This window comes from Spermophilus citellus, assembly GCF_964194105.1.
Source record: "Spermophilus citellus genome assembly, chromosome: 14".
NCBI classification, from domain to species: Eukaryota; Metazoa; Chordata; class Mammalia; order Rodentia; family Sciuridae; genus Spermophilus; species Spermophilus citellus.
In genome coordinates this window covers 60,832,663-60,859,183 of record NC_138194.1, presented here as the reverse complement: position 1 = coordinate 60,859,183, position 26,521 = coordinate 60,832,663, and the positions used below count along the sequence as shown (strand labels likewise).

General features: G+C 34.4%; 1 protein-coding gene across 3 annotated transcripts in view; it reads right to left on the bottom strand.

Annotated features, from left to right (window-relative positions):
• Positions 1–26,521, bottom strand: part of SLC26A7 (solute carrier family 26 member 7) — a 100,571-nt gene that overhangs the window by 32,307 nt on the left and 41,743 nt on the right. For all 3 annotated transcript variants that reach the window (XM_081266852.1, XM_081266851.1, XM_081266850.1), the window contains 4 exons: positions 15,833–15,985; positions 12,128–12,210; positions 9,598–9,745; positions 7,298–7,411 (listed from right to left, as the gene is read on the bottom strand). In XM_081266852.1, the coding sequence (XP_081122978.1) occupies positions 7,298–7,411; positions 9,598–9,745; positions 12,128–12,210; positions 15,833–15,985 (498 nt within the window). The remainder of the gene's footprint in view (positions 1–7,297; positions 7,412–9,597; positions 9,746–12,127; positions 12,211–15,832; positions 15,986–26,521) is intronic.

Here is a 26,521-nt window from a genome sequence, read left to right as displayed (position 1 = left end):
GGCAAAACGCAATTCAGAGCACCTGACCCCTGGAGCTGAGCTCTGCTGGAGGGAGAACCTGACTTCACATGACTTCATATAAACACTCGGCCACACGGTTGTGCTAATAGGAGCAAATCGACTCTCACAGACCACAGAGATGCCCAGAATATCATTATGGAGTCACTGAGGAAATCTTGACTTATCAGAATGGCTTAAATTAAAAATAATTGATTTCAAGGGCAGGAAGGGACATACAGCCATTGGAGATCTCTGGCATTGCTGGTGGGAGTGCAGTATGATACAGTTACTTTGAAAACAGTTTGGCAGTTTCTTATGACCTTATGCATAAGCATAACCATAGACTTAAGGATGCCTAAGAGAAATGAAAGAATGTGCCTATGTGAATGCCCATATATAAATATTTGTTAGAAATTTTGCTCATAAACACCATATAATATGTAAATAACTGCAATGTCCACCTTCGTTGAATAAATTGTGGCATAGCTATATGATAGAGTACTACTCAGCAATAAAAAGAACATGGATGAAATTCAAACCATTAAGCAGGAAAAAGAAGTTAGACATAAAAGATGATAAGATACATGCATGTATGGTAATGCCACAGTGAAATTTGCTCTAATGATTATAATAATAAAAAAATTTTAATGTTAAGTAAATAATAAAAAAGCTAGAAGATCCTTTATCTCGGACATTCTGAAAATAAAAGAAAAATTATAAGATTCCAAGGATGGGTGGAAGCAGAGAATTAACTATAATAGAATAGGAGAAAACTGTTGTGATGAAAATATTATATATCTTGATTGTATTTGTGGTTATACAACATACTTTTCTAAATTAAATGAACTATACAACTAAAAAGGATGAATTTTATTATGGCTAAATGTACCTATAAACATGATTTGGAGAAGAGATCTGTCATAACTCCTTGCACACATGTGTGCACACCCAGATTTAGTATAGCCTCATTTCCTGCCTGAACCTGGTGCTATTAAAGGGGGTATATGGCGGGGCATAGGGGGACGGTGGTTGTGGGCAAGTGCCCCTTCAATATTCAGCTAAACAACCTCTCAAACAGGCCTTAGAACAGGCTTTTCCATGTTGGCAGAGGCTGAAGAAGTTTGTGTTCTCATATTTAATAGAACTACTCACTAACAAATCACAGTGGGTATAAAGGGGAAAAATAATTCTTACATGGAAATGAGTCATTAGGCTTTAAATGATTGTCCATAAAAGAGATTAAATAGTATACCAAACTGACCATTTAGGAGTAATTGGTGGTTTTATGTGGTAAAAATTTCTTAAACAATAAAATATGCTACCTGTAATTCCTTTGGCCTGGAAAGATCTAGGTGTCCAAGTGCAGACCACAGATCCATTCTGAAAGCAGCTCAGTGACTGAGTAAATCTAGGTTCTTATGGAAAGGAAAACAACACTAACTGCTAAGGTTTATTTCAAGACACAAAACAATGACATGTATCCTTTTTGTAAGACTTTTTACGCCTATGCTCACCATGACCTGAAAGCAAAACTTTCCTTCTTAGGAGCTGGAATGAACTTAATTTGGAGGCAAATTGCTTGAAAGGATCTGAGGCAGAGGGGCAACAAGACTTCTCCAAGGTCATAGACACAGGGAGTTTAAAAAAAAAAAAAAACAGGCAATATAAATATGTACTGAATTGGGATCCCTAAAAGCCAAGTGCATTTTGGCACAACTCTATATATTGATAATTTTTCTGCCTCCTGCCAATAAGAGTTGATGACGGGACTCTGTGTGTTCAGTGGGAAGGTGGGGACACTGCAGAGCACAAAATGGCATTGAGATTAAGAAACTTTAGAATATGGACAAAATCATTTTTTTCCTCTCTCTCTTTAAAAGAATAACATGGCAGTTAAAAGAAGAGAAGATGAGGTGACAATCTTATTTTTAATAGTTTTAAATGTTGATAATAATCTTAATATAAATACACACATGTATCAAGGGATTTCTAAAGATTTGTTTACTTTTGTGTTTTGTTTTCCTATTTAATAACTTGTCTTTTCTCCTTGAGTCAAAGTAAGATATGCATCATAGTTTTAATATTAAACATTGGCTCTGATTGTAAAGTGGAGCATTTGATTTAGTAATGGAGAGTTTGCAAACACACAGTGGCCTGCAGCTTTATGCAGTAGTGTTCAAAGTGAGGCAGTTCTCTCAATTTTTTGCTTTTAAAAACAAGCTAAGATTTGCAAAGCCACACTGTTGAGTAAAAATTCAAATGTATTTTAAAATATATATATATATATATATATATATATATATATATTAAAAATGTGTTATATATAACAAAAAATTATTATATATAAAATATTATGTATATATATAACAATATACTAAAAATTACTGTTGAGTAAAAACCCAAAGGTATTTTAAGATTCATATATTATATATATATATATATTATATATATATATTATACACATAACAATATAGTAAAAATTTTTATAGAACTTGCAACCCAAATAATTCTACTTGAAAACAATGAAACACAACTACATTTAAGCTCTTCTCTAAATAATATTAACTTTCTTTTTTATTTTTAATATTCAAAAACAAACAAAACTGAATTAGTTCCTTCTTAATAAGTTTCAAATAGACCTAGACTGTAATTAGTAATGATACGCATTCACACCCTTAATTATCCACAGGGTAACCAGTGCCCAGGTAGACTGTTCAACTCTCCATGTCATATTAAATGCCCAGAGATTCTTTTATTTTAAAATTATCACTAGTCATATTTAAGAGTTAATTCTGCATAGAAGTTAGTGAAATAAAATCTCTATTTTCTTCTTATGTCATTCTTAAGTAAGATATATGTTACATGTTACTCACAAAGAAAACAGGCATTAGCATTATTCTTAACTGTACATATATTTGGCTGGAGAAAGGGGACATTTCCTTTTTCAGTAGTAGTCAAACAATGCAGATAGGTGGAGACCTCACTGCATGCACAATCTTGTGGAAAATGACAGGATGGTGAAAGAGATGGTGGTGGGGGGGATGGGTGGTAGAAAGAAAGAAAAGGCAGGACATTGGGTATCTAAGGCTAGAGTAAAATGGTGTTCAAGAAGATGCAAGCAATGAGCCAAATTTTGAAAGAATAAGGGAATATCATTTGGCAAATTAGAACCCAGAGGCAATCCTAGTGTTGCAGAACAACACGCCAGCTGTTGTTTTCAGTTGTGGCTGCGCTGCCTCTGCAGCAGATGCTGTCTGGCATCCCTCGTGGTTCCGTGATGCCTCCCCAAGTCCCAGAAGAGCACTCATGTATCTCTTCCGTTGGAAGTGAAGAGAGGCATGCAGTGGAGAGAGCCAGGGGACTCTGAGCCCCCTCCCATAGTTAGCATTCATCAGAAGGAAGCGGGGGAGAAATGTAGCATTCATGTGTGCTATGAGTCCAGGTGGCACCAAGATTTTCTTATTCTGCTAAAGGCCTTTCTTAGAGGCACGTGCTTTGTATGTCACATCTAAAGGGGGTCACTTTAAAAAGGGTTTCTTCTACACATGGGGAATAGAAATGTATCCAGGCTTTTAACCACAGCACTTGATATTAAATGACCCCATCTTTTGTTATTCTTATTCAAACATTTTAATCTAAATAGGAATAAAACATTAAAAAGCTTTCCTCTCTACTTACTTGTATTGAAAAGCCTAAATTCCCTAACCAATACATCTCTATGTGGCTCTTGAGCATTTGAAATGTGGTCATCCATATTAAGATGAGCTGCAAGTGTAAAATACATGCCAAGCTTCTAAGTCTTAGTACAGAAGGAAAATAACGTAACAATAGTGTTAATAATTTCTAGATGATGATGATGATGATGATTATAGATTATTATTATAGAGTCCAGGTTAAATTATATTTTTACTATACTGGCTAAATTAAGTTATAGTATTAACATTAATTTTATCAGTTTCCTCTACTTTTTAATATGTGGCTGCTAGGTATTTAAATTACCTGAAAAACTCATGTTTCTAATGAAGAGTGCTTCTCTAAAATATATGACTTGCATTTAAAAACTTATGCAAAGCCTTTTCTGGGTTCCAAGCAAGAAGCATTATGATCATATTTGCATTTTAAAAAGATAACTGAAAATGTTTCCGAATAAAAGCAGTTAGTAAATCAATTAACAAATATAACATAGCTATCACTAGTTATCATTAGGCTAAAAATTGAAAGGCATCAAAGTCTTCTAGGATAGTTTACTGTTTATAAATCGAGTCTCTAAGAGAGTCACAGCCATTTAAGGGGCTGTTTTGTGAGATCATGTCACAAAGAAAAATGTTTCCGCAAATAGCCTATTTTGAACTAAACTTTTAATATTTGGCTTGTCTAGAGCTTTCTTAAAACCATGTCAGTTATCAGTTATACCCACATAAACTTAACAGTTGTAATGTTAAAGGTCTGAAATGACTACCATGGGAAAGCATTCTCAATTTAGTATACACATTAAATCATATTCTTTCCCTATGCAATTTAATGGAAATTATTAGAAAGATCGGTGACAATCTCAATAAGCAAAGAATCATAAAAATATTCTACTAGTAAGCTTTGTTTCCCTGAACTGGTGTTTTGTTAGGTGTTTTTTTTTTTTTCTTTTTTTTTTCTTTTTTTGTTAGGTGTTTTTTTGTTTTTTTTCTTTTGAAGTTGGGGGGGGGGAATCTCTATTAAATAAAAATTCCTTAGAAAAGTTCTATTTTCTAATCATTCAAATATGTGGCCTCAAGAACAGAGAAGAGAAAGGGCATTCTTCTATCCCTGTCCTATTAATCAAATTTATGCCCAACTCAGATTTTAAAATAAGTACAAGCTTTCTCAAAATATTCTTCCTCTTAGACATTTGATGTTGAAAGTTACAAAGATTAATCAGAAGGTTTTCTGGTTACTAAAATAGTAATTAGAAAAGTATGGTAAATGCCTAAGGAAACCCCAGAGAAGTCACATATTCAAAGTGGAAACACCTCTGGGATTCTGTTTCAACCTTTTCTGTCCATGTGACAAATGAGAATGCTACCTTGGTCAAGGTCCCTCAGCAAGCTGAAGGGGCAGCCAGGGCCAGAAAACCATCTTGTTGCATCCCAATCAAACTAGGATGTTTTAATATTATGTGTTTTTTTAAAAAAAGGTTCTAAAAATATCTCATACTTTAAAAATAAAAATAATAAAATCAGTGATAATCACTAACATTTAAAGAGCATTTATTTGGTGCTTAGGTATTGAATTAAAGCATATGCTAACACATTTAATCTTTATGATATTGTAATTTTATTTCAACAGATGAGTCCATTTAAACAAGAGAAGTGAAGTTACTTGTACAAAGTCACCCAGCTATATGTGGTGGAGCCAGGTCACAGGCTCTGGAACTCATGTCTTAACCACTCTTTATGTTTATTGATCCTGAACATGAAAAGAAGAAACTTAATATACTCACATTCAGTTCTCAGAGTTAAGGATGACTTTTAAGTAGGCTACAAATTTAAATGTCTAAACTTAGATCACAAATATTTGAGAGTACAGTTTGCAAAAATATAAGTGCCAACACACAATGAAATTATACTTGAAATCACTGTGTAAAAATCCATCAAACAGCCAGGCACAGTGGCACATGCCTGTAATCCCAGTTGCTCAGGAAGCTGAGGCAGGATGATCATGAGTACAAAGCCAGCCTCAGCAACATAACAAGGCACTAAGCAATTCAGTGAGACCCTGTCTCTAAATAAAAAATACAAAATAGGGCTGCAGATGTGGTTTAGTGGTCGAGTGCCTCTGAGTTCAATCACCAGTAACCACCCTCTCTTCCCCCCCAAAAAATCAATCAAATGACTTGATATCAAGCAAACAAAGTTTGCATGAAGAATGCACTTATTTTTTTAATATTTATTTTTTAGTTGTAGTTGGACACAATACCTTTATTTTTATTTATTTATTTATTTTTATGTGGTGCTGAGGATCCAACCCAGGGCCTCGCATGCACTCAACCACTGACCCACAACCTCAGCCCATGGAGTATACTTCTTAGCTCATGAATTGTGACAATTATTTGTCTGCTGAATTAATGCATTTGGAATTGGTTGCTGCTTCCCCTCTGCTCCAAAGAATGTTTTATTAGTTTTATGTCATGTTTTAATATATGTATTTATGTGTATTTTTCTTGTCACTTTCCCTCAAGGTCAAGAACCATATAATTTTCAAATTTGTTTTTCTACAGTCCAAAGAAAACATTTAATGTAGGACAGACCACCCAAACCTCTTTGAATTAGCAACAAGTTATTTTATAAATTCTCATTCAATTCCTATTTTAAACATAATAAAATGTTTTATTAATGATTAACTATTCTTAATGTCTTATATTAAGGTACACATGGATTCTCTTGCATGAAACAGTGGTTAAGACAGCAAGGTTTGAAGTGCATTTATCCGTGTTCCAATCCCAGCTCTGCTACTCACTAACTCTGTGAGCACAGTAAATTACTTCAATCCTCTTTTTCTCAACATTCTCATTTAGAAACTGAGAACAATAAATTATACCTCCTTCATAGAATTGCCTAAAGGATTAAAATGAGTTCACTTATATAAAAACATGACATTGGATTCCTGGCATACACTATTACTGTTTCCACCAATACCATTATCAATGACAACACATCATCTTCCCTATCATCATCATCCTCTTGCTAGCACCCAGCAAATTCCTGGTATTTGGTAGGCTTCTGATAAACATCAAACTGCTTTGAGTTTAAAAAAAAAAAAAGTAGCAATTGATTATTCTCTTAAAATATTCACAGACTTCTGTGCCACATTCTTTCACTGTGCATCTCTATATACAGGAATTCCAGTGTCAGGATTGGTTTTGCATATAATGGATTTTATTTTATTTAAAGGAAGTGAACAAAATTATTTAAAAAAAAAAAAAAAGTCACCATGACTTTTTAGATGAATAGGAAAATATCAGAGTGACCACTAGAGGGAGCTTTGGTTTCAAAGGTTGCTAACAACAAAGCTGCCATTTGTACAGAATTTTCCAGTTTGTTTATTGAATCACTTAGCCTGGAGAAGGGCTGTTCATAAGAAAAGAGGGAGAGAGGGAGAAAGGGAGAGAGGGAGGAAAGGGAGAGACTTCCAAAAAATTTGAAGAAGTGGAAATACTTTCAGGACTTACAGACACTATCACTCCCACACTCTCATAATGGGAGACCCAGAAGTTTCCTTATTGCTATTCTTTTGTTCTTTTGTCCCTGCTGAATGATCACCTTACCTGTGTCTTTGCCCCTGTGCTATATAGGCCAGCCGTTCTCCCCATGGCTGCAGCACTTGGTATGCAGAAGAAAAATGAAGGAATCACATTGCTGAGGCCATGAGCCAAAACTTCCTGCAAGATTGAAAATGGGAGAATGTATAAGTTCTTAATCGCAATGGATTCTTAAAGACCACAGGTACAATTGTCAGAGACAAATTATTGCAAAAGCCTGTTAGTATTCAATTTCTCTTTTCCCCCACAAGTTGAGAGGGATTTAACAATTATAATAAAAATAACTAACATTTATTGAGTGCTTACAATGAGCCAGAAACTGTTCTAAGCACTTTACTCATTCAATCTCATAACAACCTTATAAGGAAACACTATTTATTTATTCTCTCTGCTGCCAGCTTCTCCTCTTTTAAGTCATTACACTGGGGCTTTTATTCCTATCAGTTCACCAATGACTCCACAATGCTAAACTCAATGGTTAGATTTTACTTTACCTGGCCTAAAACTTGAGCATTTGACATAGTTACTAGCTTCTTCCTCTATGAAGCCTCTTTCACTTGGCTTTTAGGACCTTATACTTTCTGGTTTCTTCCTGCCTCTCTGAACCTTCCTTCTCAATTTCCACTGTGGTTCCTCCTATCTAACCAATTGCAAATACTGGATCATTTCAATTCTTTATTTCTCTTCAGCTATATCTAGCTACCAAAACAAAAACAGAACTATCCAATGACAATTCCCAAATTTAGATCTTTGAACTTCAGATCTCTACAGCCAACTTGCTGTTCAGCATTGCCATTTAATGACTAACAAATACATCAACCTTACTATCTAGAATGACAGATTTCTACCACCTCAACTGGGTCCTCCCAAATTCTTCCACACTTTAAATTTGAAATGCTTAGTCCAAAAGCTTTGGAGTCTAGACTCTCCACACCATTTCTTTTCGCAGCTGGCATATAGATGCCATCGGGAATCCTGACACTCTCATCTCCTTCATCATTATATCCTGGTCCAAGTCATCACATCTCTCCTGGATTATTGCAAAAGCCTCCTAACAGTTTGCCTGCATTTGTTGTTGTCAGCAAACATAGACAAACATTCCTGCCTTCAAGAAGCTGTGGTTCTAGTAAGGGAATATTGACCACAAAAAAAAAAAAAAGATAAATATGGAAAGTAAAGCAGTGGCGACCAAGGGAAATTTGGAGTTTAAGAGTTTAGATGACCAAAGATGCCTTCCCTAAGAGAGAAGCACTGAAATAAGGCAGTTGTGTCAGATATCCAGAGGAACAGCATTAGCTAGAGGATTCAAGGAAAATATAGATGGTTAGCCATGGCTAGAACATAGTATAAAAGGGGACCGAGAGCAGAGAGAAAATGGGACAGCAGCAAGTCACATACACTCTTGTCTGCCATGATAATGAGGCTTCTACCCAAGGATCCTGGGAAGCCATGGGGAAAAGTGGAAGAAAGACAAGGTCCATGTTGTCCACTACTGTATCCCTCATACCTAGGTCAGTATCTGGTACACAGTTAAGTCAATATACAACTATAGAATGAATAAATCTTCTTTTCTGAAGATTAAAAAACTGGGACACAGGAGTAAGGTCACATAATATCAGAAGTGGGATTTATACACAGGTCTAGCATTCATAACCACTACACCACAGCTTCTTTTCTGATCTGTGCAGCTCTGAAGGGCCACAAAACTTGAAGCAATCCACTGTCAGAAATATATTCAGAAATACAACCCAATCTTCATTCTTTGGTATTCTTAGAAAAGACCTTCACATCTTTCACTGTCTTACTAAGAACAATACCAGTATTGCACTTTGAAATCCATAATTTTTAAAAGTTAATATACAGTTATAAATACATTTGGATTCTTGGCTAAAATCAAATGATAGAGAATATCAAGGTGCTTTTCTCTCTTTAAAAAAGTATTTTTTAAGTCAGGCACCTGTAATTTTTAAGTATACACCTATAATTCCAGCAACCAGGGAGGCTAAAGCTGGAGGATAGCAAGTTTAGCAAGGCTCTCAGCAACTTAGTGAGACTCTGTCTCAGAAAGCACCCCTGGGTTCAATCCCTAGTATTAAAAATATATATATTACATATTCTTAACAATGAAAGCCAGATTTCAGCTTTCTGTGATTGATGGAGATTTTTCTTCTGTTGTTTTTTTTTCCTACCATTCATGTTATATATTTAGGGAAGTTATAGTTTTCCTAAGTTTAATATTTTCAGGATCTGAGAGTACATAGAACACTAGTACAATGGGGTGAAAATGGTCTGAGGACACACTCCACCTGATTGTCATCGACTGAATATTTGAATTTTTTGGCAGATCCTTGAGCCAGGGCCAGTGAGGCCACATAGCCTACGAGTGCCACTCCGAAAGCTTCAGTGATTACTGCAGAGAGGATGTTCATTGGGGGAGCTCTAGGTGGAGGAATTCTGTGGAAAGAAAGAGCAAATTGAAGTTGCCAACCTTCATGTAATTTCTGTAACAACTTGCCATGAATGGAACTACAGTAATGACTCTGAAGTTTACGTGAAATAAGTGAAATACCCATGAGAAAACCAAGCAGTCTTGCCTTTAAAAGTCCTTTATTTTCAACATTATTTAGCAAAAAAAGCAAAATTGTGAGGAAGACCACACGCTCAGTTCCATGCATCTAACTGGCACTTACACCCAGGGAATTCAGGTTACACCACAGAAACTGACTCCTGTATCAGAATTTCCTGTATCAGAAACAAAAGCAATTCTGGAATGTTCTTTCATCCAAACCTTTCCAAATATTTATTTGATCGGCATTGGAGATTGTATTTCCTCCCTTAAAGAATACTACAGTGCTATATGCAAACACTAGTTTATTGCCAACTACAATTCTTGGGTTAATTCTTGAATTTGCCATTGAGTTAATTATCTTAATTATATTTTTAACTCAATCCTTTCACAAAACACTTCACTATAGCTTACATATTTTAAGAAAATATGTAGAAAGATTCCATCTACTCTGTTGCCAAATACAGGGCCATACTTAATTGTTCTCTGTTTCAAAGAATAGCTTAAAATGTTTCTCAAATAATACCCAGCTTGGGTATTTGAAAATGTTTTCAGATAATACTATGAAAACCACTTAAATCAAAGTATCATCATTTATGAGACTTATCAAAAAATCCCTATGGCAAAAGCAGAAGCAAAAGGGAAGTGAATTCATGTTGATTTAATTATTAGTATGTAAGTAGAGTTTTGGTCCTTTCTTATTAGCTAATTCATTTAATTCTCCCAAAAGCCCCCAAACCAAGTACCATCATAACCACTTTATGGAAGAAAGAATGTTTCAAGAAAGGTTAGATAACTCATCTAAAATCATAAAGAGAATGGCTGAGTTGGGATTGGATCTTAGCGCCACCTATTTTCAAAGTCTTGTTCAATCTATGATTATTTAAGATGGTTCCAGAAAGGTCACTTAAAATAAGAAAATGAGAGGGGATGGAGGAGAGGTGTGTCTTACTCCCCAATGTACTAATGTTTACCTTTAAGACAAATTGATTTGTATGATTATGGTCCCAATATATGTACCATAAAAAACTACTACTATGCCAAAGTATGAGATTTTTATTTCATGAAAATTTAGTGTACCCAATGAATAAACTGACCTAAAAAGAAAGAATAAATTGGTTTTCAAGGGTAGAAAGGCAGAGAGAACTTTGGAAAATTCAAGTAAATTCAATTCATCACCCTTAAACTTTATCCACCTAGGCAAATAGAGAGATTTTTTAAATTGTCTTTTTAATCACTGAGAATTGTCCTACTGTTCCTCAATTATGGTATAGCTAGAAAGCAAAATTGAGGGGTGGAAGATAAAAACTTAGAGGACCCAACAACTCTAACTTTGTCCCTTATTTGTATATTCAGCCCATTAAAAGCAAACAATCCATAAGACCTTTTCTCTATTATACCTTCTTATACCTTCTCTTCTTTCAGCCTATTTTTGGAGTGACCTTCTGCCTTCTGGGGTGTACCACCTCCTCTGTTGTTAAAAGTTCTCTTAGGGTCCAGAGGAAGGCTATAGGTAGGTGGGAATCCCCCTTTTCTTCTTCTAGCTTTCCTCACTATTCAAGTTTACCCAGGCCTGTGGGATTGGTATTTCAGATGATATTTTTCCACCTGTATCAATGATTTAGGTAAGAGAGAGAAGAGGGGAGGGGAGGGGAGGGGAGGGGGGATAGTAGAGGATAGGAAAGGCAGCAGAATACAACAGACACTAGTATGGCAATATGTAAATCAATGGAAGTGTAACTGATGTGATTCTGCAATCTGTATACGGGGTAAAAATGGGAGTTCATAACCCACTTGAATCAAAGTGTGAAATATGATACATCAAGAACTATGTAATGTTTTGAACAACCAACAATAAAAATAAAAAAAAATGATTTAGGTAAAATAAAAATATTCATAAGAATATGTAGATGGGGTAATAGGGTTAACTAAACCCCAGTGCATAACTCTAATTGGCAAATTCAATACCTTCCACTTTTTTGAGTAATACCTTTATAAATATTATGTGAATCTTCTACCTGAAATAATGCTATGTACGGCAATTACCAACATACTTAGTAATGTATGAACTTATAGTCTAGGAGTACTGACTGTTTCCCTTCACATGTAGTATTTGTTTCTATCATTTTGTAATAGACATTAATTAGAAGTTTGCCCCTTAAGATATACAAAAAGAAAAGAAATGCTTACCCACCCTCCCCCCCAAGTCCCTTCCCCTATCAACAAAAAAAGAAGCAGACAGACATTATATTTTTAGAAGACTACATTACCCTTTTGGGATACGACCAACTACTTCTAATCCATATGTGTTTTCCATATTGGTACAATAACAAGCAAAAGATGAAGCAATAATCTGCCAGGTTCCATGCGGGGGAAAAAAAGAAAAATATATTACTGGTCTTTTAAAACCCTTAAAACCATTTTTTGAAGTGAACAATGCATGTCCCATGATTACCAAGAGTAAAGCAGCAATTACACATTTTTTTTTAAATTAGAAAAATATTGGAAGTCCAAAGGTCAGGGATACTGGAAAGATGATGGTTAGTAGGTAATAGGTGAACAGGAGCAGTTGGACAGGAGGCCTGAATTCTGTTGGTTTATAGCTCAGGAGGATAAAGATGTTTGAATGTTCCCCATACAAAGAAATGATAAATGTCTGAGATGATAGATATACCATTGCCTTGATCTGATCATGACACATTGTATGCAAGTGTTGAAATGTCACACTGTATCCTACAAATATGGACAATTAAAAATATATTTAGAAAGCTCAAAAGGTCACTCTGAATTTTGAAAGTACATATTTAGTCTCAAAATTAGATGATATCTCAGTATTATGGCTTTTCTAATATTTTTATATCAACCCAGTGTGTCCAATTTGGAAGGGAAGAAACATAGAGAATATAGGAATGAGTGTGTGTGTGTGTGTGTGTGTGTGTGTTTGTGTGTGTGTGTGTGTGTGTGATGTATGCATGTGCATGCACACAGTCACATCAGTCCAACCTAAATACCTGTCTGTCATGACACAAAGGGATGCTTTGTAAAACAGCATATTTTCCCTCCATGAAGACAACCTCTCAAGAGTTTGAAGTGTGGATTAATATCTCTAATCTATGTTAGTAACAAGTGATGATTTACAGTCCTGTGAATGTTTGTGAATTTTGAACTTTCACTATTTCTTGAAGTAAAACATTAGTTCACAGTCATTGGATCCAATCTTTTTAAAGGACCCCTGTGGAGCTTCGGACACCTTATCATGCTGTTAATGATACATGCCAAGTATCATGCTGTTACTGATACACCAAGTAGGGTCACCTGTTCTCTGCTTATACCCATCATCATGTTTAACCCACATACCAAGCCAGTTCTGCCTGTGTTTTATAGCTATGCCAACTGACTATTTTCCATCCATTTTCACATTCTCTGTTTAGGATAATTTTAATAGACACTGAGAATTTCACATGGTTATGTTATCAGTTTGGAATGGTTATCTTGTTAAAAGAGATAAACCAATTATATATTTAGAGTACAAGTTACCATACACATGGGCAGAAACAAAGTATAACATAGTTACACTAATGAAATAAGGAATGTCTAGCAATTAATGCCCAATAATACCATTTTGTATGTTTTTCCCCCTATCTGTACATGTCTGTTGATATTTAACTGAATAAGTTTCTAAAGTATTAAGTGAGCTTAAAAAGCCAAACGGATTAAGGACTTTTTTATAAATTTATTTGTTTATTTTAATTAGGTATACATATGTCTTGAGAATTTTTTTTAAAGATTTCATCTCACTCCAATCAGAATGGCAGCTATTAAGAATACAAACAACAATAAGTGTTGGTGAGGATATGGGGAAAATGGTGCATTCATACATTGCTGGTGGGACTGCAAAATGGTGCAGCCAATATGGAAAGCAATATGGAGATTCCTTGGAAAACTGGGAAAGAAACCACCTTTTGAGTATTTTAATAAACAGAAAAAGCTATAAAACTGCTAACAGATTATGTTAAATTTTATAAATATTTTGATATGATAGTAATATTTTAAATCATAGAATTAGCCTTTCAGACAGTGTCTTACTTCCTCATTGTATTTATTTATCAGTTGAGTCTTTAGTCCCTCTTCAGTGTTATTTAATATCATGTGTGTGTATAAAGCCAGTACCACCCTTACACTCAGTCATTAGGAGATCTTGCTGGGGCGGGGCAGTGTTTTAATGATTCCAATCTTGCCCTCCTCCATCTCTAGCCTACTCCATAAATGGGAGTTCTGTAGGGATAGGAAGATGTGCCCAATTCGTACTGTACCTCTCTTTTTGATCTACAGTATGGAACTGAGGAATATATTATTTCATGCCCAAATGGCCCTCTGTCCATGTGTCTATTTCCCTAGGACTATCTTACTAGGGTGTCCCAAGGAAAGCCAAGACACAGTTGTTATGTCTTGGGGAACTGTTTGGAGTTTAGACACTGGAGCAGGAATATCCACACATATTCAGGTGAATCCCCTCATGGTTGGAATAAAGCAGGAGTGGCAAGATAAGGAGCAAGCCAAGAGGCTCTCTCCTCAGGCCACCGCATTCTAGCACAGCTCAAAGAAGTGGGAGAATTCTCCACCCTACCCTGGTTTTCAAGGTCACTACTAGGGTACATTAGTCAAGATAGAAAAATCCACTCCTGTTTTGTTTAATATTTTGATCTATAATTTTTAAATAGTTGAGCTTTTACCAGTACTTTTGGTATAATAGTAATATTTTAAATCATTGAATTAGCCTTTCAGACTTTTGCCATGGGTCTTATAACTGTCACACTGTATATGGAATATCTTTTATTTTAAGAATAGTTCTTACTAGTTTTGAAGAAAATTTCAACTTATTATGAGCTTAAGAGCCTTCCCCCAGGGTTATTTTCAATTTTTTATTTTATGGAAACTTATATTGTATAGCTTCCCAAGATAGGCATTTCTCAATATCTGTAGGACTTTGAGAAATGATGGTATGTTTCAGAATTATTACTGTGAAAGCTAATGATTGTTGTAGCTCACATTTATTAATGTGTATCTCACTGAAGTGTCAAGAGTATAGCATAATACTTGGCCTCCATCTCAGTTCTGTAGAAATGAATTGTGCCATAAAGAGGCAGCTTCCAATGTTCTGATCTTTTATAGTCCTAAACCTACAATATTCAACATTATAAAGGGATATTTTTTAAATAATTGAAATTATTTAGACACTATTGGTAAGATGTGTGCGTGTATATATAACACAAATGCCATAAAGCTATGAATAAATTAGTAGATTTATTAGAAGTGGTTGTGTTAATATTTCAATTTGACACTTTGTTTGGTTAAGGTTCCCATTAAAGGTGCTTAAATTTTCAAAACATATATTTTCATGCCACAAGCCTTGGGAGCAAATTATATTGCACTGCTTTGCCAGGTACAACAACAAAAACAAATTTTTAAAGAGCCTGCCCTACCAATGAAAATTATGAGCATCCTTTCAGTAAGGCAAAATTAGGTGGGTAACAAGTATAAACAAACTAATAATCATTAGCAGAAAAATTTTAGTTGATAATATTTCTCTATATATCATACAGATGTTGTATCAGTAGGAGGTGGTATCATATTTTATTGCTTTACATAGGATCATGACAGATGTCTTTTGAGTCTCACCCTTAGAAATATCCCTTTGAGATCCTAGGTTATATGTTCTCTTATTTATGTAAAAAATTAAAAGCATATGAGAAATGCTGTATAAATTGAGAACATGTGTGCCTCCTTTTTTAAATTATTGACTCAAAATGTTTCCTATTCTTACATTAATGTATAGCCACGCAAATTAGCCCTACTTTAATGAGACCCAGGAGTAGTTATGGGTTACTGTAGACAATATAGTAAGCATCTGCCGATTACCCCAACCACGGACAGGCTCTGGATAGCAGAAAGCTAAATGTTGATTTCATACTTACCAAAACTAAATCGACAGGAAGAACAACTTTAATTTTCCTTTTAAATTGTTCATTCAGCTCCTTAACAAGAACAAGGACCACGATGCTCAGCAAAGACAAGAGCAGTGCTTCCAGTCGGACAGACTTGATGTTTTCAAAGACGTACGCATAAATCTACAAGAATGAGGAAAAAACATAAACAAAACCTAGGGTCTCCCACAATATACCAGTATGGAAATCTGGCCCAAAATAAATTCAATGTTGTTTAATAAAAAGGTCTTAATGACTGGGAGGTGGGAATGTAGAAGGAGAAGTAGAGCAAAGCTACATGTTCATGTGTATGTACAAAATTGCTTTTGATTATTCCATCAGACTCAGAGTTTGCTCCCACCTACACAAGGACACTACTGGAAAGAAAGACTCTTCTGGCTTTTTCCCTAGCACTTAAAAGCTAGAAGTTCTATGACTCATTAGTTATATATAGATTCAGCATTAAGAGCAGCAAGAGGCCTATAGACCCTTTACCATTGACCCCACCACTTCTCCTCAAAGCCAGAACCAAACACACACATAAGTCACACATAAAGGAGTTAAGAACTGGTATTTAATAGACATCAGATGTTTGGCTTCGTGTAAAATATTACCATGTTCTCAGTCACTCAGCATTTATTTGTCTATTGCCACATATTTATGCCAAGCACTATGTCAGTGCTACATCTACAGTGAGGAACAACTTATATGCAGCCTTAGTATCCACAGAGTATATGGTCTAGTGTAGGAATCGCTAATTAAAATGATAACTAGAACAATATGATGCTATAGATATGGAAGGGGTATCTGAAATGTATAACTTGGAGATGAACCCTTGCCAAGTAAGATAAGTGGGAATTAACCAGGTTAAAGATAGGAAGGAGATAGGTGGGTGAGAATGAATCTGAACAAAATGTTTTGTCAAAAGGCAATATAACTCAGGCATAGAATGTGGAGAGAAGAGTATAAGATTTCCGGAAAAATACCGTCAGAAACCAATACAATTGTTTGTCTTTAAAAGCAAGCCTATTTGAAATCATGCTGACATTAAAGAATGAGCTTTCTATTAGAAGAATCTAATAATCTAACTAACATCAGACACTAGATTTTGGTAACTTGGGATAATCTGACTTGGCAGAAAAATGAAATAAATGTAAGAATTATCAAGGAAAAGAAAAAAATAAAGCTGTTTCTAAAATTAAAAGTTTATGTTTATTCAACTAAGTGTCAAATATATTTTTTTCAACAACTTAGGGTCCTGTTGATAATTATATAATCATCTTATCTAGCAGCATAAAGAAGATGGGGCAAGATTTTTAAAAATTCTAAATTGAGTATTAAAGGGGAAAAAAAAACTAACCTAAATCCAATCCTGTCTCTACCTGAACATTTGATAATAAAGAACCCATCCAAATTTTTCTAATTAGAAAAATAACAACAATTCTCAAATTCATATAGAGTATTAAATGCATAAGAATAAAAATTTTTGAAGGAGAATATTTGTGAGCTTATACTATCAAACATAAACAAATGCAGAGTAATTGAAAATATGATACTAGTATTAAAATCTGTAAGAAAAAAGAGAAAACATATGAAAGCCCAGAAATATATTAATGGCATTATAGAAAAGATTATCCAATAACCCATGTTTGAAACAAAATTAAGCGACATGAAATAAATTCTAGATTAAAAAGGTTAAATATAAAAATTGAAGTCAAAGAAAAAGTAGGCATTAAAAATGGGCAGAAGACATAACCAACAAAAGAAAGGACCAATAAACATATAAACAAAGAGCTAAAACACAGTAGTCATCAAGAAATGTAAATTTAAACAGTAAAAATCATATTTTTCTTCTATCAAATTATTAGTGATTTTTAAGTAATAATACTTGATGTTGGTAAAATTTGGAGGAAGAACTGAGAAATCTTCTACACTACCCATAGGACTGTGAATTGGTATACTCTTTAAGTAATCTGATAAAACATCAAAAATTTGAAATATTCTATTTTTGCCCCAGCAGCCCCACTTTAAGAAAATTAGCATATTTACATAATTAAACTTGTGTGAAAAGACCTTATTACAAGGAAGAACTTATTACATGGAACCAGTGTTTAAAATAGCAGAAAGAAAGGAAGGAAGGAAGGAAAGAGGGAGACAGGGAGAGAGGAAATTAAACTCATTTAAACAGTAGAGCAAAAGGGAAGTATTTCGGTCACTTTCATATATATAATAGTCTACATTCACTAAAGACATTGCTTTAGACAAAACTCATTTTTATTGTCGTGGAAAGGCCTTCCTGTCCTGATCATGAGTAGAAAAACCAACTTGCAGATAAGTGTGTATGAGTTGATAGTGTTATGGGCTGAACTGAGTTCTTCCCCAAATTAATGTCAAGTTCATATTTTGAGGTCCCACAGTAGCTCAGAATGTGACTGTATTTGGAGAGAGTAGCTTTAAAGCAGTAATTAAGATAAAATGAGGTCATATGGGTGGGTGTTCATTCAATATAACTGGTATTATTATAAGAAGAGATCAGGATGCAGATGTTCATGCACACACACAAAAATCATATGATATATAAACATACCACAATGAATCCCACTTGTATAAGTAACTATAATACACTAATTAAAATAATAATATAAGAGAGATCAGTAGAGTACAGCAAGCCAATCAGGGGGAGAGAGGAAGGGAGAGGAATAAGAGTAATAAAATTATATGAAGGCATGAGTATGGTATAATGAATCCCATCATTATGAACAATTATAATGTACTGACAAAAATAATTTTTAAAAGAAAAAAATGTGAGAATGCAACTAAAAGGCAGCAATCTGCAAGGCAACAAGAGGTTTCAGAAGAAATCAATCTCCCAAAAGCTTTATTTTGGACTTCTAGCCTCTAAGTCTGTAAAAAATGTTTTGCTGCTCTTGTTTAAGCCACCCCGTAGGAGATACTTGTTATGGTAGCTCTACAAACTAATCATATTTTTTGTAACATAAAATTTATGCTTTAAATATCTACGTATGGATATTTCTAGAATAGTAATATTCTAGAAATTCGAGGGTCTGCATAAGATGTCTGTGCCTGTCTGTATCTTGCATATTCTCTCTTATGAGGATTGATCACCTATAATTCTAAAGGTGTTAAGTAAGCCTTAAATGCTTATTTTCACCCTTTTCTCCCCTCTTCTTTCTCTTGGAAATCCTGAATGCAGTTCTCATAACTTCATTTCTATTTGTCCACAGATTCCTCAAGTCTCCTTTCAGAAGATAAAAAAAACTAGTTTTTCATTTCAATATGTAAGTTATTCTTATAGTAGTACAACTTACTGGTGTTCTTTGTTCTTTAGGCTTAACATCTCAAATATAAGTTGACCACACCCAAAATATTGGGTCAAAATATTATGTAGAATATAGGTAAAATAATCTAGCCTACATTCATTAGTATCTCTTAAAATTTGCTTAGTAGGTTTCCTAATTCAAGAACTCAGCCTACCTGGTCCAGGGATGAGAGGAACACCTTCTGTAAAGTGGGTGCATCAGGCCATCCAAGATGAATTCTATCTATTGAACATGCTTATTAACTTTCTAAAACTTCAAACAAAGAAAATGTACTCTGTTAAAAATGAAGTCTCACTGGGTGAAAAGGACCAGAGTAATGGTCTTATCCATACCATTAACAGCAAACCATCAGTCCCATAACCATACATTAAGAAATGAACCAGAGGCCAAGTAGTTATACTTATTGTTTTCAAAATATACTACTTTATTCCACACCACTTAGAAAGAAAATTCGATACTACAATATCAAAGTTATCTGAGATGCAGATAATATTTTGCCAATTGATCTACATTGTGGATGATAATTATTTGCAGCATTCCTACAATTGAAGTATCAAGATCCATTTCTCCTAGTTACTCATAGCCCATCCAAAATTCTACTCAATGAAATATATCCCACAGGTTGTGGGGTTAAGGGTGAAGTCAAAACAATTATGTCAAAATATATGGCTTTCTGACGGTTTATCATGATCTGAGGATAAAATTGAGACAGTTATTCAAATGACTTGTCAGGAAAAAGCCAAACATTCAAATGTTGCAGAGCATTTAAAGAACTCTTCTTTATGTTTTTGTTCCCCCATGGTATTAAAAGTATGCCATGAGAGTGCCTGTGTAAGAAATTTGGGAAATAGGCAAAACTCCCAAGCCATATCAAATTTGCTGTAATGTGCATTTCAAGAACATGTGTTTGCAGTAATAAAAATGGCCACCCCAGAATGAAAGGAATGAAAAAAAAAAAACAGAGTTTTTATTGTCTGTCTGGATTAAACTATAGTTCATCCAACAAAGCATGTTTTACATGATGCTCCAGAAGAACGTGAGGGGGGTGGGCAAAGGCTCATTGCAATCAGCGTGAAGAACACGAAAGAAAAGCAGGCTGATGAGGAGCGTTGTTCTAATGACTGTCATGTGGACCCACAGAGAGAAGTCACAAGCAAACTGGCTCACAGGAGATGGGTGGCCTACGGAGATAGAGCCAGGACAGACACACATGCACACACTTATATACCCTCACTTAATATAGTTTGAGGCATCCTAGGCACACAATAAACTTCTCATTTCTGGTATAAATCCACTCATCCAAGTATGCTATTATGCACTAAGCCCCAGTACATAAAACTTCTTATTGAGGATCTTTATTTGCTTCCAGATCTCTGAGAAGCAAAGGTAATGTGTATATCTGTTTGGATAAATAAGAAAGCTATTATGTCAAACCTGACTGATCTATTTAATAAAATAGGAGTTCAGATCATTTTGAGACTATCGCACTAGTTCATTAAATTGACCATTTATTATAATGAAATAAAATGGAAAAATGTTAGTATTCAGAAAGAAATCCATTTTGAGATCTTTTAAAAATACCCATAGTACAGGTATTGATTGATTTTTAAATGGTTCTTTTTAGTTATATATAACAATAGGATTCATTTTGACATAATTATAAAAGCATGGAATGTAATTTGTTCTAATTCAGTCCCCAGTATTTCCCCTTTTGCTCCTCTCTTCCCTCCCCTACTCCCTTCCTATGCTCTACTGATCATTCTATTAGCTTATAGTATTTTTTAAAAATTAGTGTCTTGTGGATGGATGTACATGATGGTGAGATTTGCTGTGCATATTCATATACATACATAGGAAAGTTAGGTCAGATTAATTCCATTGTCTTTTCCTATCTCAACCTTTCCCTTTTGTCTACTCCACTAGTTTTTCTTCTATTAATTTTTATGCCCCTCCCCTTATTTTTTATTATCTTAGTATTTATTATTGTTATTTTCTTTAGAGGTGAAACTTTTCTGCAGCATTTAGTGGGGAATTGCACACATACATGGACACATACATATGTATACACAGTATATTTACATAATGTATTTTTATCGGATTTGGAAATCCTTTTTAAGTTTTTTTTCCCATCAAGTCTCAATTTCTAGAACAATGTCTAAAAGAAAGTCTATAAATATTGAGTATTGGATATTCAAAATGAGATTCAATAAATATTGTTGAATGAATGAGTGTTCTGGCATAAGATGGCAATAGTAAAAATAAATCTCTCAATAGGGTAGACTTTACTCTGAATAAGCAAAATGACTAGTAGAGAAAGGACTGAGCTTATTTTCCAACTATCAATACCTCAACTATATCATATTAGGGGAATTTGTATTTATCATGTACTCATTTATTTCACATGTTTATTGAGGTTCTATTTTGTGCAAGACATTGAGCTAAACACTAAAAATAACATTATAGTAAATTTCAAGTAATCCATGTATTTGACATAGTTTATCTGATCCAAATAATTTCAATGCTCAATAGTCTAATAAGTTCAATGTTTAAAAACTAAAATTTTATAAGAATTGAACAAATTGAACACTGAAAAATCTCACAGACAACATTTGCTTAAGAAAAAATAAAGCCCTTCCTGGGGTTACCTGTATTCAATCTTTCTTCATTCCATAACTATTACTGAGTTCTAAATAAGGTCCAGTATAGAAACACCTGTGGAGGAAGGAAAATCTAAAGTGTGTCCACTGTGTTAAATTACACAATGCAAAGAGAAAGATTTTATATTTTTAGAAAATAAAAACTTAATGGACTTTCTGCTCAATACTCAACTAACCCCAAAATTTCCATAAACCAAAATATCTCTTTTCCCAGCATTCTGGTTGCTGCAATAAAATTTTTATAAGGAAAAAAATATTTTAACATTTCAAAGTCTGATGACATCATTGATAATAATTCTTTAATAATAATGTTGAACTCACTCTAAAGGGACCACAAGACTATTGAAATGTATTATTTATATGCCAAAGAAAAATATCAAATCCTTTGATATTATTAATTATTAGTCCTTTGTTATTTTTCTATTAAGGATCTGTCATGTTTTAGTCAGTTTTATCACTGCTGTGACCAAAGACTTGACAAGAATAATTAGAGGAGGAGAAGTTTATTTGGGGGCTTGAAGTTTCAGAAAGTCTCAGTCCATAGATGGCCGATTCTGTTGCTCTGGGGTAGAGGTGAGAAAGACCATCATGTTGGAAGAGCATGGTAGAGTAAAGCAGCTTAAAACATCGAATCAGGAAGTAGAAAGAGAGTTCTCCTTACCACAGACAAAATATAAACCCCAAGGTACAACCTCAATGACCCACTTCCTCCAGCCACTGTTACCCACCCTGTCAGACCCTATCAGGGGATTAATGCATGGATTGGTCAAAACTCTCATAATCCAGTCATTTCAACTCTAAACTTTCTATCATTTCTTAACCATGGGCTTTTGGGGAACACTCATGTCTAAACCATAACATGTCCCAATAAGTTTTGTTTTACTAGAGAAACAACAGTGTGTTAGTAAAATCAGAAAGCTGTCACAATGTCAGTACACTACTGTACTAGATTGCTAATCCTCAGTCTACTAGTCTTAGTTCTCAATGTATGGCTTTGAGTCAGTCATCAACCAAAAAGCCAAGACTATTTCTAAACAAAAATGGTAGCATCCATATATCCTTGCTACCATACATGCAAACTTTAGTGTAAAAATGTATTTGGCACAATTCATGACAGATACAATTCTAAAAATATGGACTTTTTTATTAGAGCATTGTAATTATTCACAGTAGCTGGGTTCATTTTGATAAAACCATACATACATATAGTCTTGATTTCAATCCCTGTTTCCTATTTTCCCTCCCCTCCTCACTCTTCCTATTCTCCTGCTTCTACTCTATTAATTTTCCTTTCCCTTATTTATTTATTTATTATTTATTGGTACTTTCTATATATATATATATATATATACATAAGGGAAAAATTCCCTGTGGCATGTTCATATATGCATGTAACATGATTTTGTTAAATTCATTACAATTGGGATTTTTTTTTGTTTTAGAAAGATTGTCTTTTTAAATGAGACAAAGTTAGTAGCAATAAATAAATCATTTTATTCATTGTAACTGCTATCACATCCTATGATGAATAAATTTTATTACATAATCCACCTAGTTGAATATTATCATATGTTGGTGAAAGTCAATTTCTATCTACAGAGTGTGGTTGGGAGGGGCAGATTGTGGAAGAAGCAATGGGAAAATTACTATATCTAGGCACTGTGTTGGTCATCTGATATGCAATGACTCATTTAATTTCTCAAGATGAACATTATTACCTCCTTTTAATATGAGGGAAATAATATAGACACACAAAAATTAAGACAGTGAACTTGGAGTGTAGTTTTTGGTCAGTTTCCCTATCAACACTTGGTTCTGCTGGCTACATACATAAAACAAGAATAAAGTCTGCTCTCATAGCCAGAATGCAGGACTTGATGAATTACAAGAGTTGCTGAAATTCCATGAGAAAGAATTTTAAGATTAAAATTATTCTATCTGTCCATCCATCCCTTCACGTTTGTATCCTTCTCAGGGCCTTTACATCTGCTGTTCCTGCCACCTAGAACACTCAACCCAAATCCCTTTCACTGCTGGGTCTATCGCCTTTCTGGCCTTCAGTCAAACTCTCACTCTCCAAATGTACTTCTCTCACCACCTTATCTAAGCAATCCCACCCTTTTTGCCCTATCATGCAGGCTCCCTTTCAATCACAGCATCATTTATGTGAGCATCTTGCTTACCAATTTGTCTCTTCCTACCTTAGTTTGTATTTCTCTTCAGTATTTCAATAAAATTTCATAAGAATATTATTTCTCACTGCATCCCCAGTGACCATGAATGGTCAATGAATATTTATTGAATAATTTTTTTAGTGATTCCTTAATCTAGAATGCATGCCAATCTCTTCCTATTTGTATAGTTTATTAAATCTCCCCCATTATCTTGTTGAATATTTAAGGTAGTTTTTACCTCCTTGGTGCCTTTAAACCTGAGCCACAATTGCCCATGTATGACTTCTCCTAATCCCTTTCAAGTTGATTATATTTCTTTTTTTTTTATTGGTTTGATTATATTTCAATCTGAACTTTATATACCTGCCTCCACATCCCTAAAGCCATCTCTGATATTTCCCAAATAGATGTTTGTACAAGTTGTCTCTGTGCATAAGATTTTGATGTCCCCTATAAACTTGGTCTACCTATCATTACAACAGTAGATATTTTAGGATGGACATTGATAAGATGAAGCTTTCAAAATCCCTTCCCTTCCCAAGTTAGAAAACACAAATAGAGAAATACTCCATAAAATATTAACCTCAAACAAAATTTTCATCAGTACAAACCAAATCCCAACAGGAAGGGGGAAAAAACATTCTATAAGTTTTTACATCATTATATCCAAATTTCTCTTCAATAACTATATCTTATACTGGAAATAAATTCATTTTTTATTGCTTTAAGGGATAAATTAAGTCTCAGTCCAGAATGTAGTCTGGGGGAAGCATGGTATGTTAAACAGCTAAAGACAACATGGGTACACAAACATACAATCAAGCATGCCAAGGCCCAGGTGGAATCCAGCCAACCCTTGTTTAGAAAAATGAGTTCAATTTGAACTACTTGAGCATTGGGTTTTGTGGTGATGCATTTATTTTCAGGGAAGAGTGGGGGGATGGAAAGAGCGAAGTCCAAATGGTCAAGTTGCAAAAATATTCCCTTTCTGAGTTATAATTTGAAAGTAACCTTTGCCATAAATTTCCATATAATGGTTCCATATTAAAATGAAACCTGTCCCACTTTGTATCCCCTGAATCACTGATTGAATCAAGCTTCAAATGAATCTTTTCTTTTTCTGTCTTTCAAATTATTGTGTCCATTTTTCAGGGTAGATTGCACATCTCTGCAAGTCACAGTAGAAACATCACAATATCTGCAAAGAAAATGTGGGATTTCATAAAGCACCAAAGCGTGTTCTTGACTCAGAAAACCCACGGGGCCTATATCCTCAAAGAAGATTTGTTCTGCACATAGAAATCTCATTTGTACATATTTAATTGTGATCTCATTCTCTATAAAAGAAACTGCTTCATCGGCTCTGATTTCCTTCTGATGTTTCGATTCCACTTTATTAACATTCTTGATTCTTGCTTTGCAGTCTTTGCAGTCCAAACTCAAAAAGTGCTTTGCTTATGCAGCAGGGGTGTGATTGGAAATGCAATTGTTTCCCAGTTCTGAAACTTCCCATTTTTAAGGAGGGAAATAAAACTTCCAAGAAGGGTAGTTGAATATATTGCCAAGCTTGCCTTTTGCTCTTAGTTTTAATGCACAGGACTGTGCATAATTACTTAGAAGGGTACTCATATAAAGCCATGCCAGTGGCTAGTTCTGCCAAATTTATCATAGGCTGCTGCAGGCTGAGACACTGGCGCCATCTCAAAGAAATCCACATGTGTTAATATGAGCTAGGAATTTTTGTAACTTTTATTGTGCCTCTTGGGGAAAGCATCCTTTCTAATAAACAGATACTTTACATCTCTTGATTAGATCCTTTAATTCTAAAGAATTAAACTTTTCCCTCTTATTTGTGTGGACAAACAAGTTGTCATTCAAATATTTGAATCTTCAGGACAATAAAAATAGAATGATTTAAACAGTGAGCAAAGATTCCAAGACACTATGACCCTGAACATTATTGTTTCTGCTTATTCTTAAATATATTATAGAATTGTTTATGTGTTATTATATGACATTATAAATGCTAAGGGAATTTTGAGCTGAATCAATGGAAATATTTGCAAATGAAAATAATAGCATTTCTGCAATTCTGATAAGCACCCCTCATTAAGAGCAGAACTATTTCTAAGTGTCACCTTGATATTTAAGTTTCAAAGATCATATAATCTCATTTTTTGTTGTCTTATTTTGTTTATCTAATTAAGAGTCATCTGTAGAGGATAAGCATTAGTATTTATCACTTAAGTGGCACATTTAAAATCTGTAATTTGTTATATCCAAACCTTCACTGCTAGTAAAAATCTAATGACTTCCATTTAACATTCCAGACATTTCATTTTGAGAATGAATACCATCAGGTGTAATTATCATCAATTTACAGAATAGGCAACGGAAGTTAAAGACACTCAGTCATTTGCTGTGGTCATGACTTGAGCTGTGATCTGAATCTGGGCTTCTCTTGTTGTAAAGTTCTTTCTCCTGTACCCACCTTACAGGGAGAAAAAT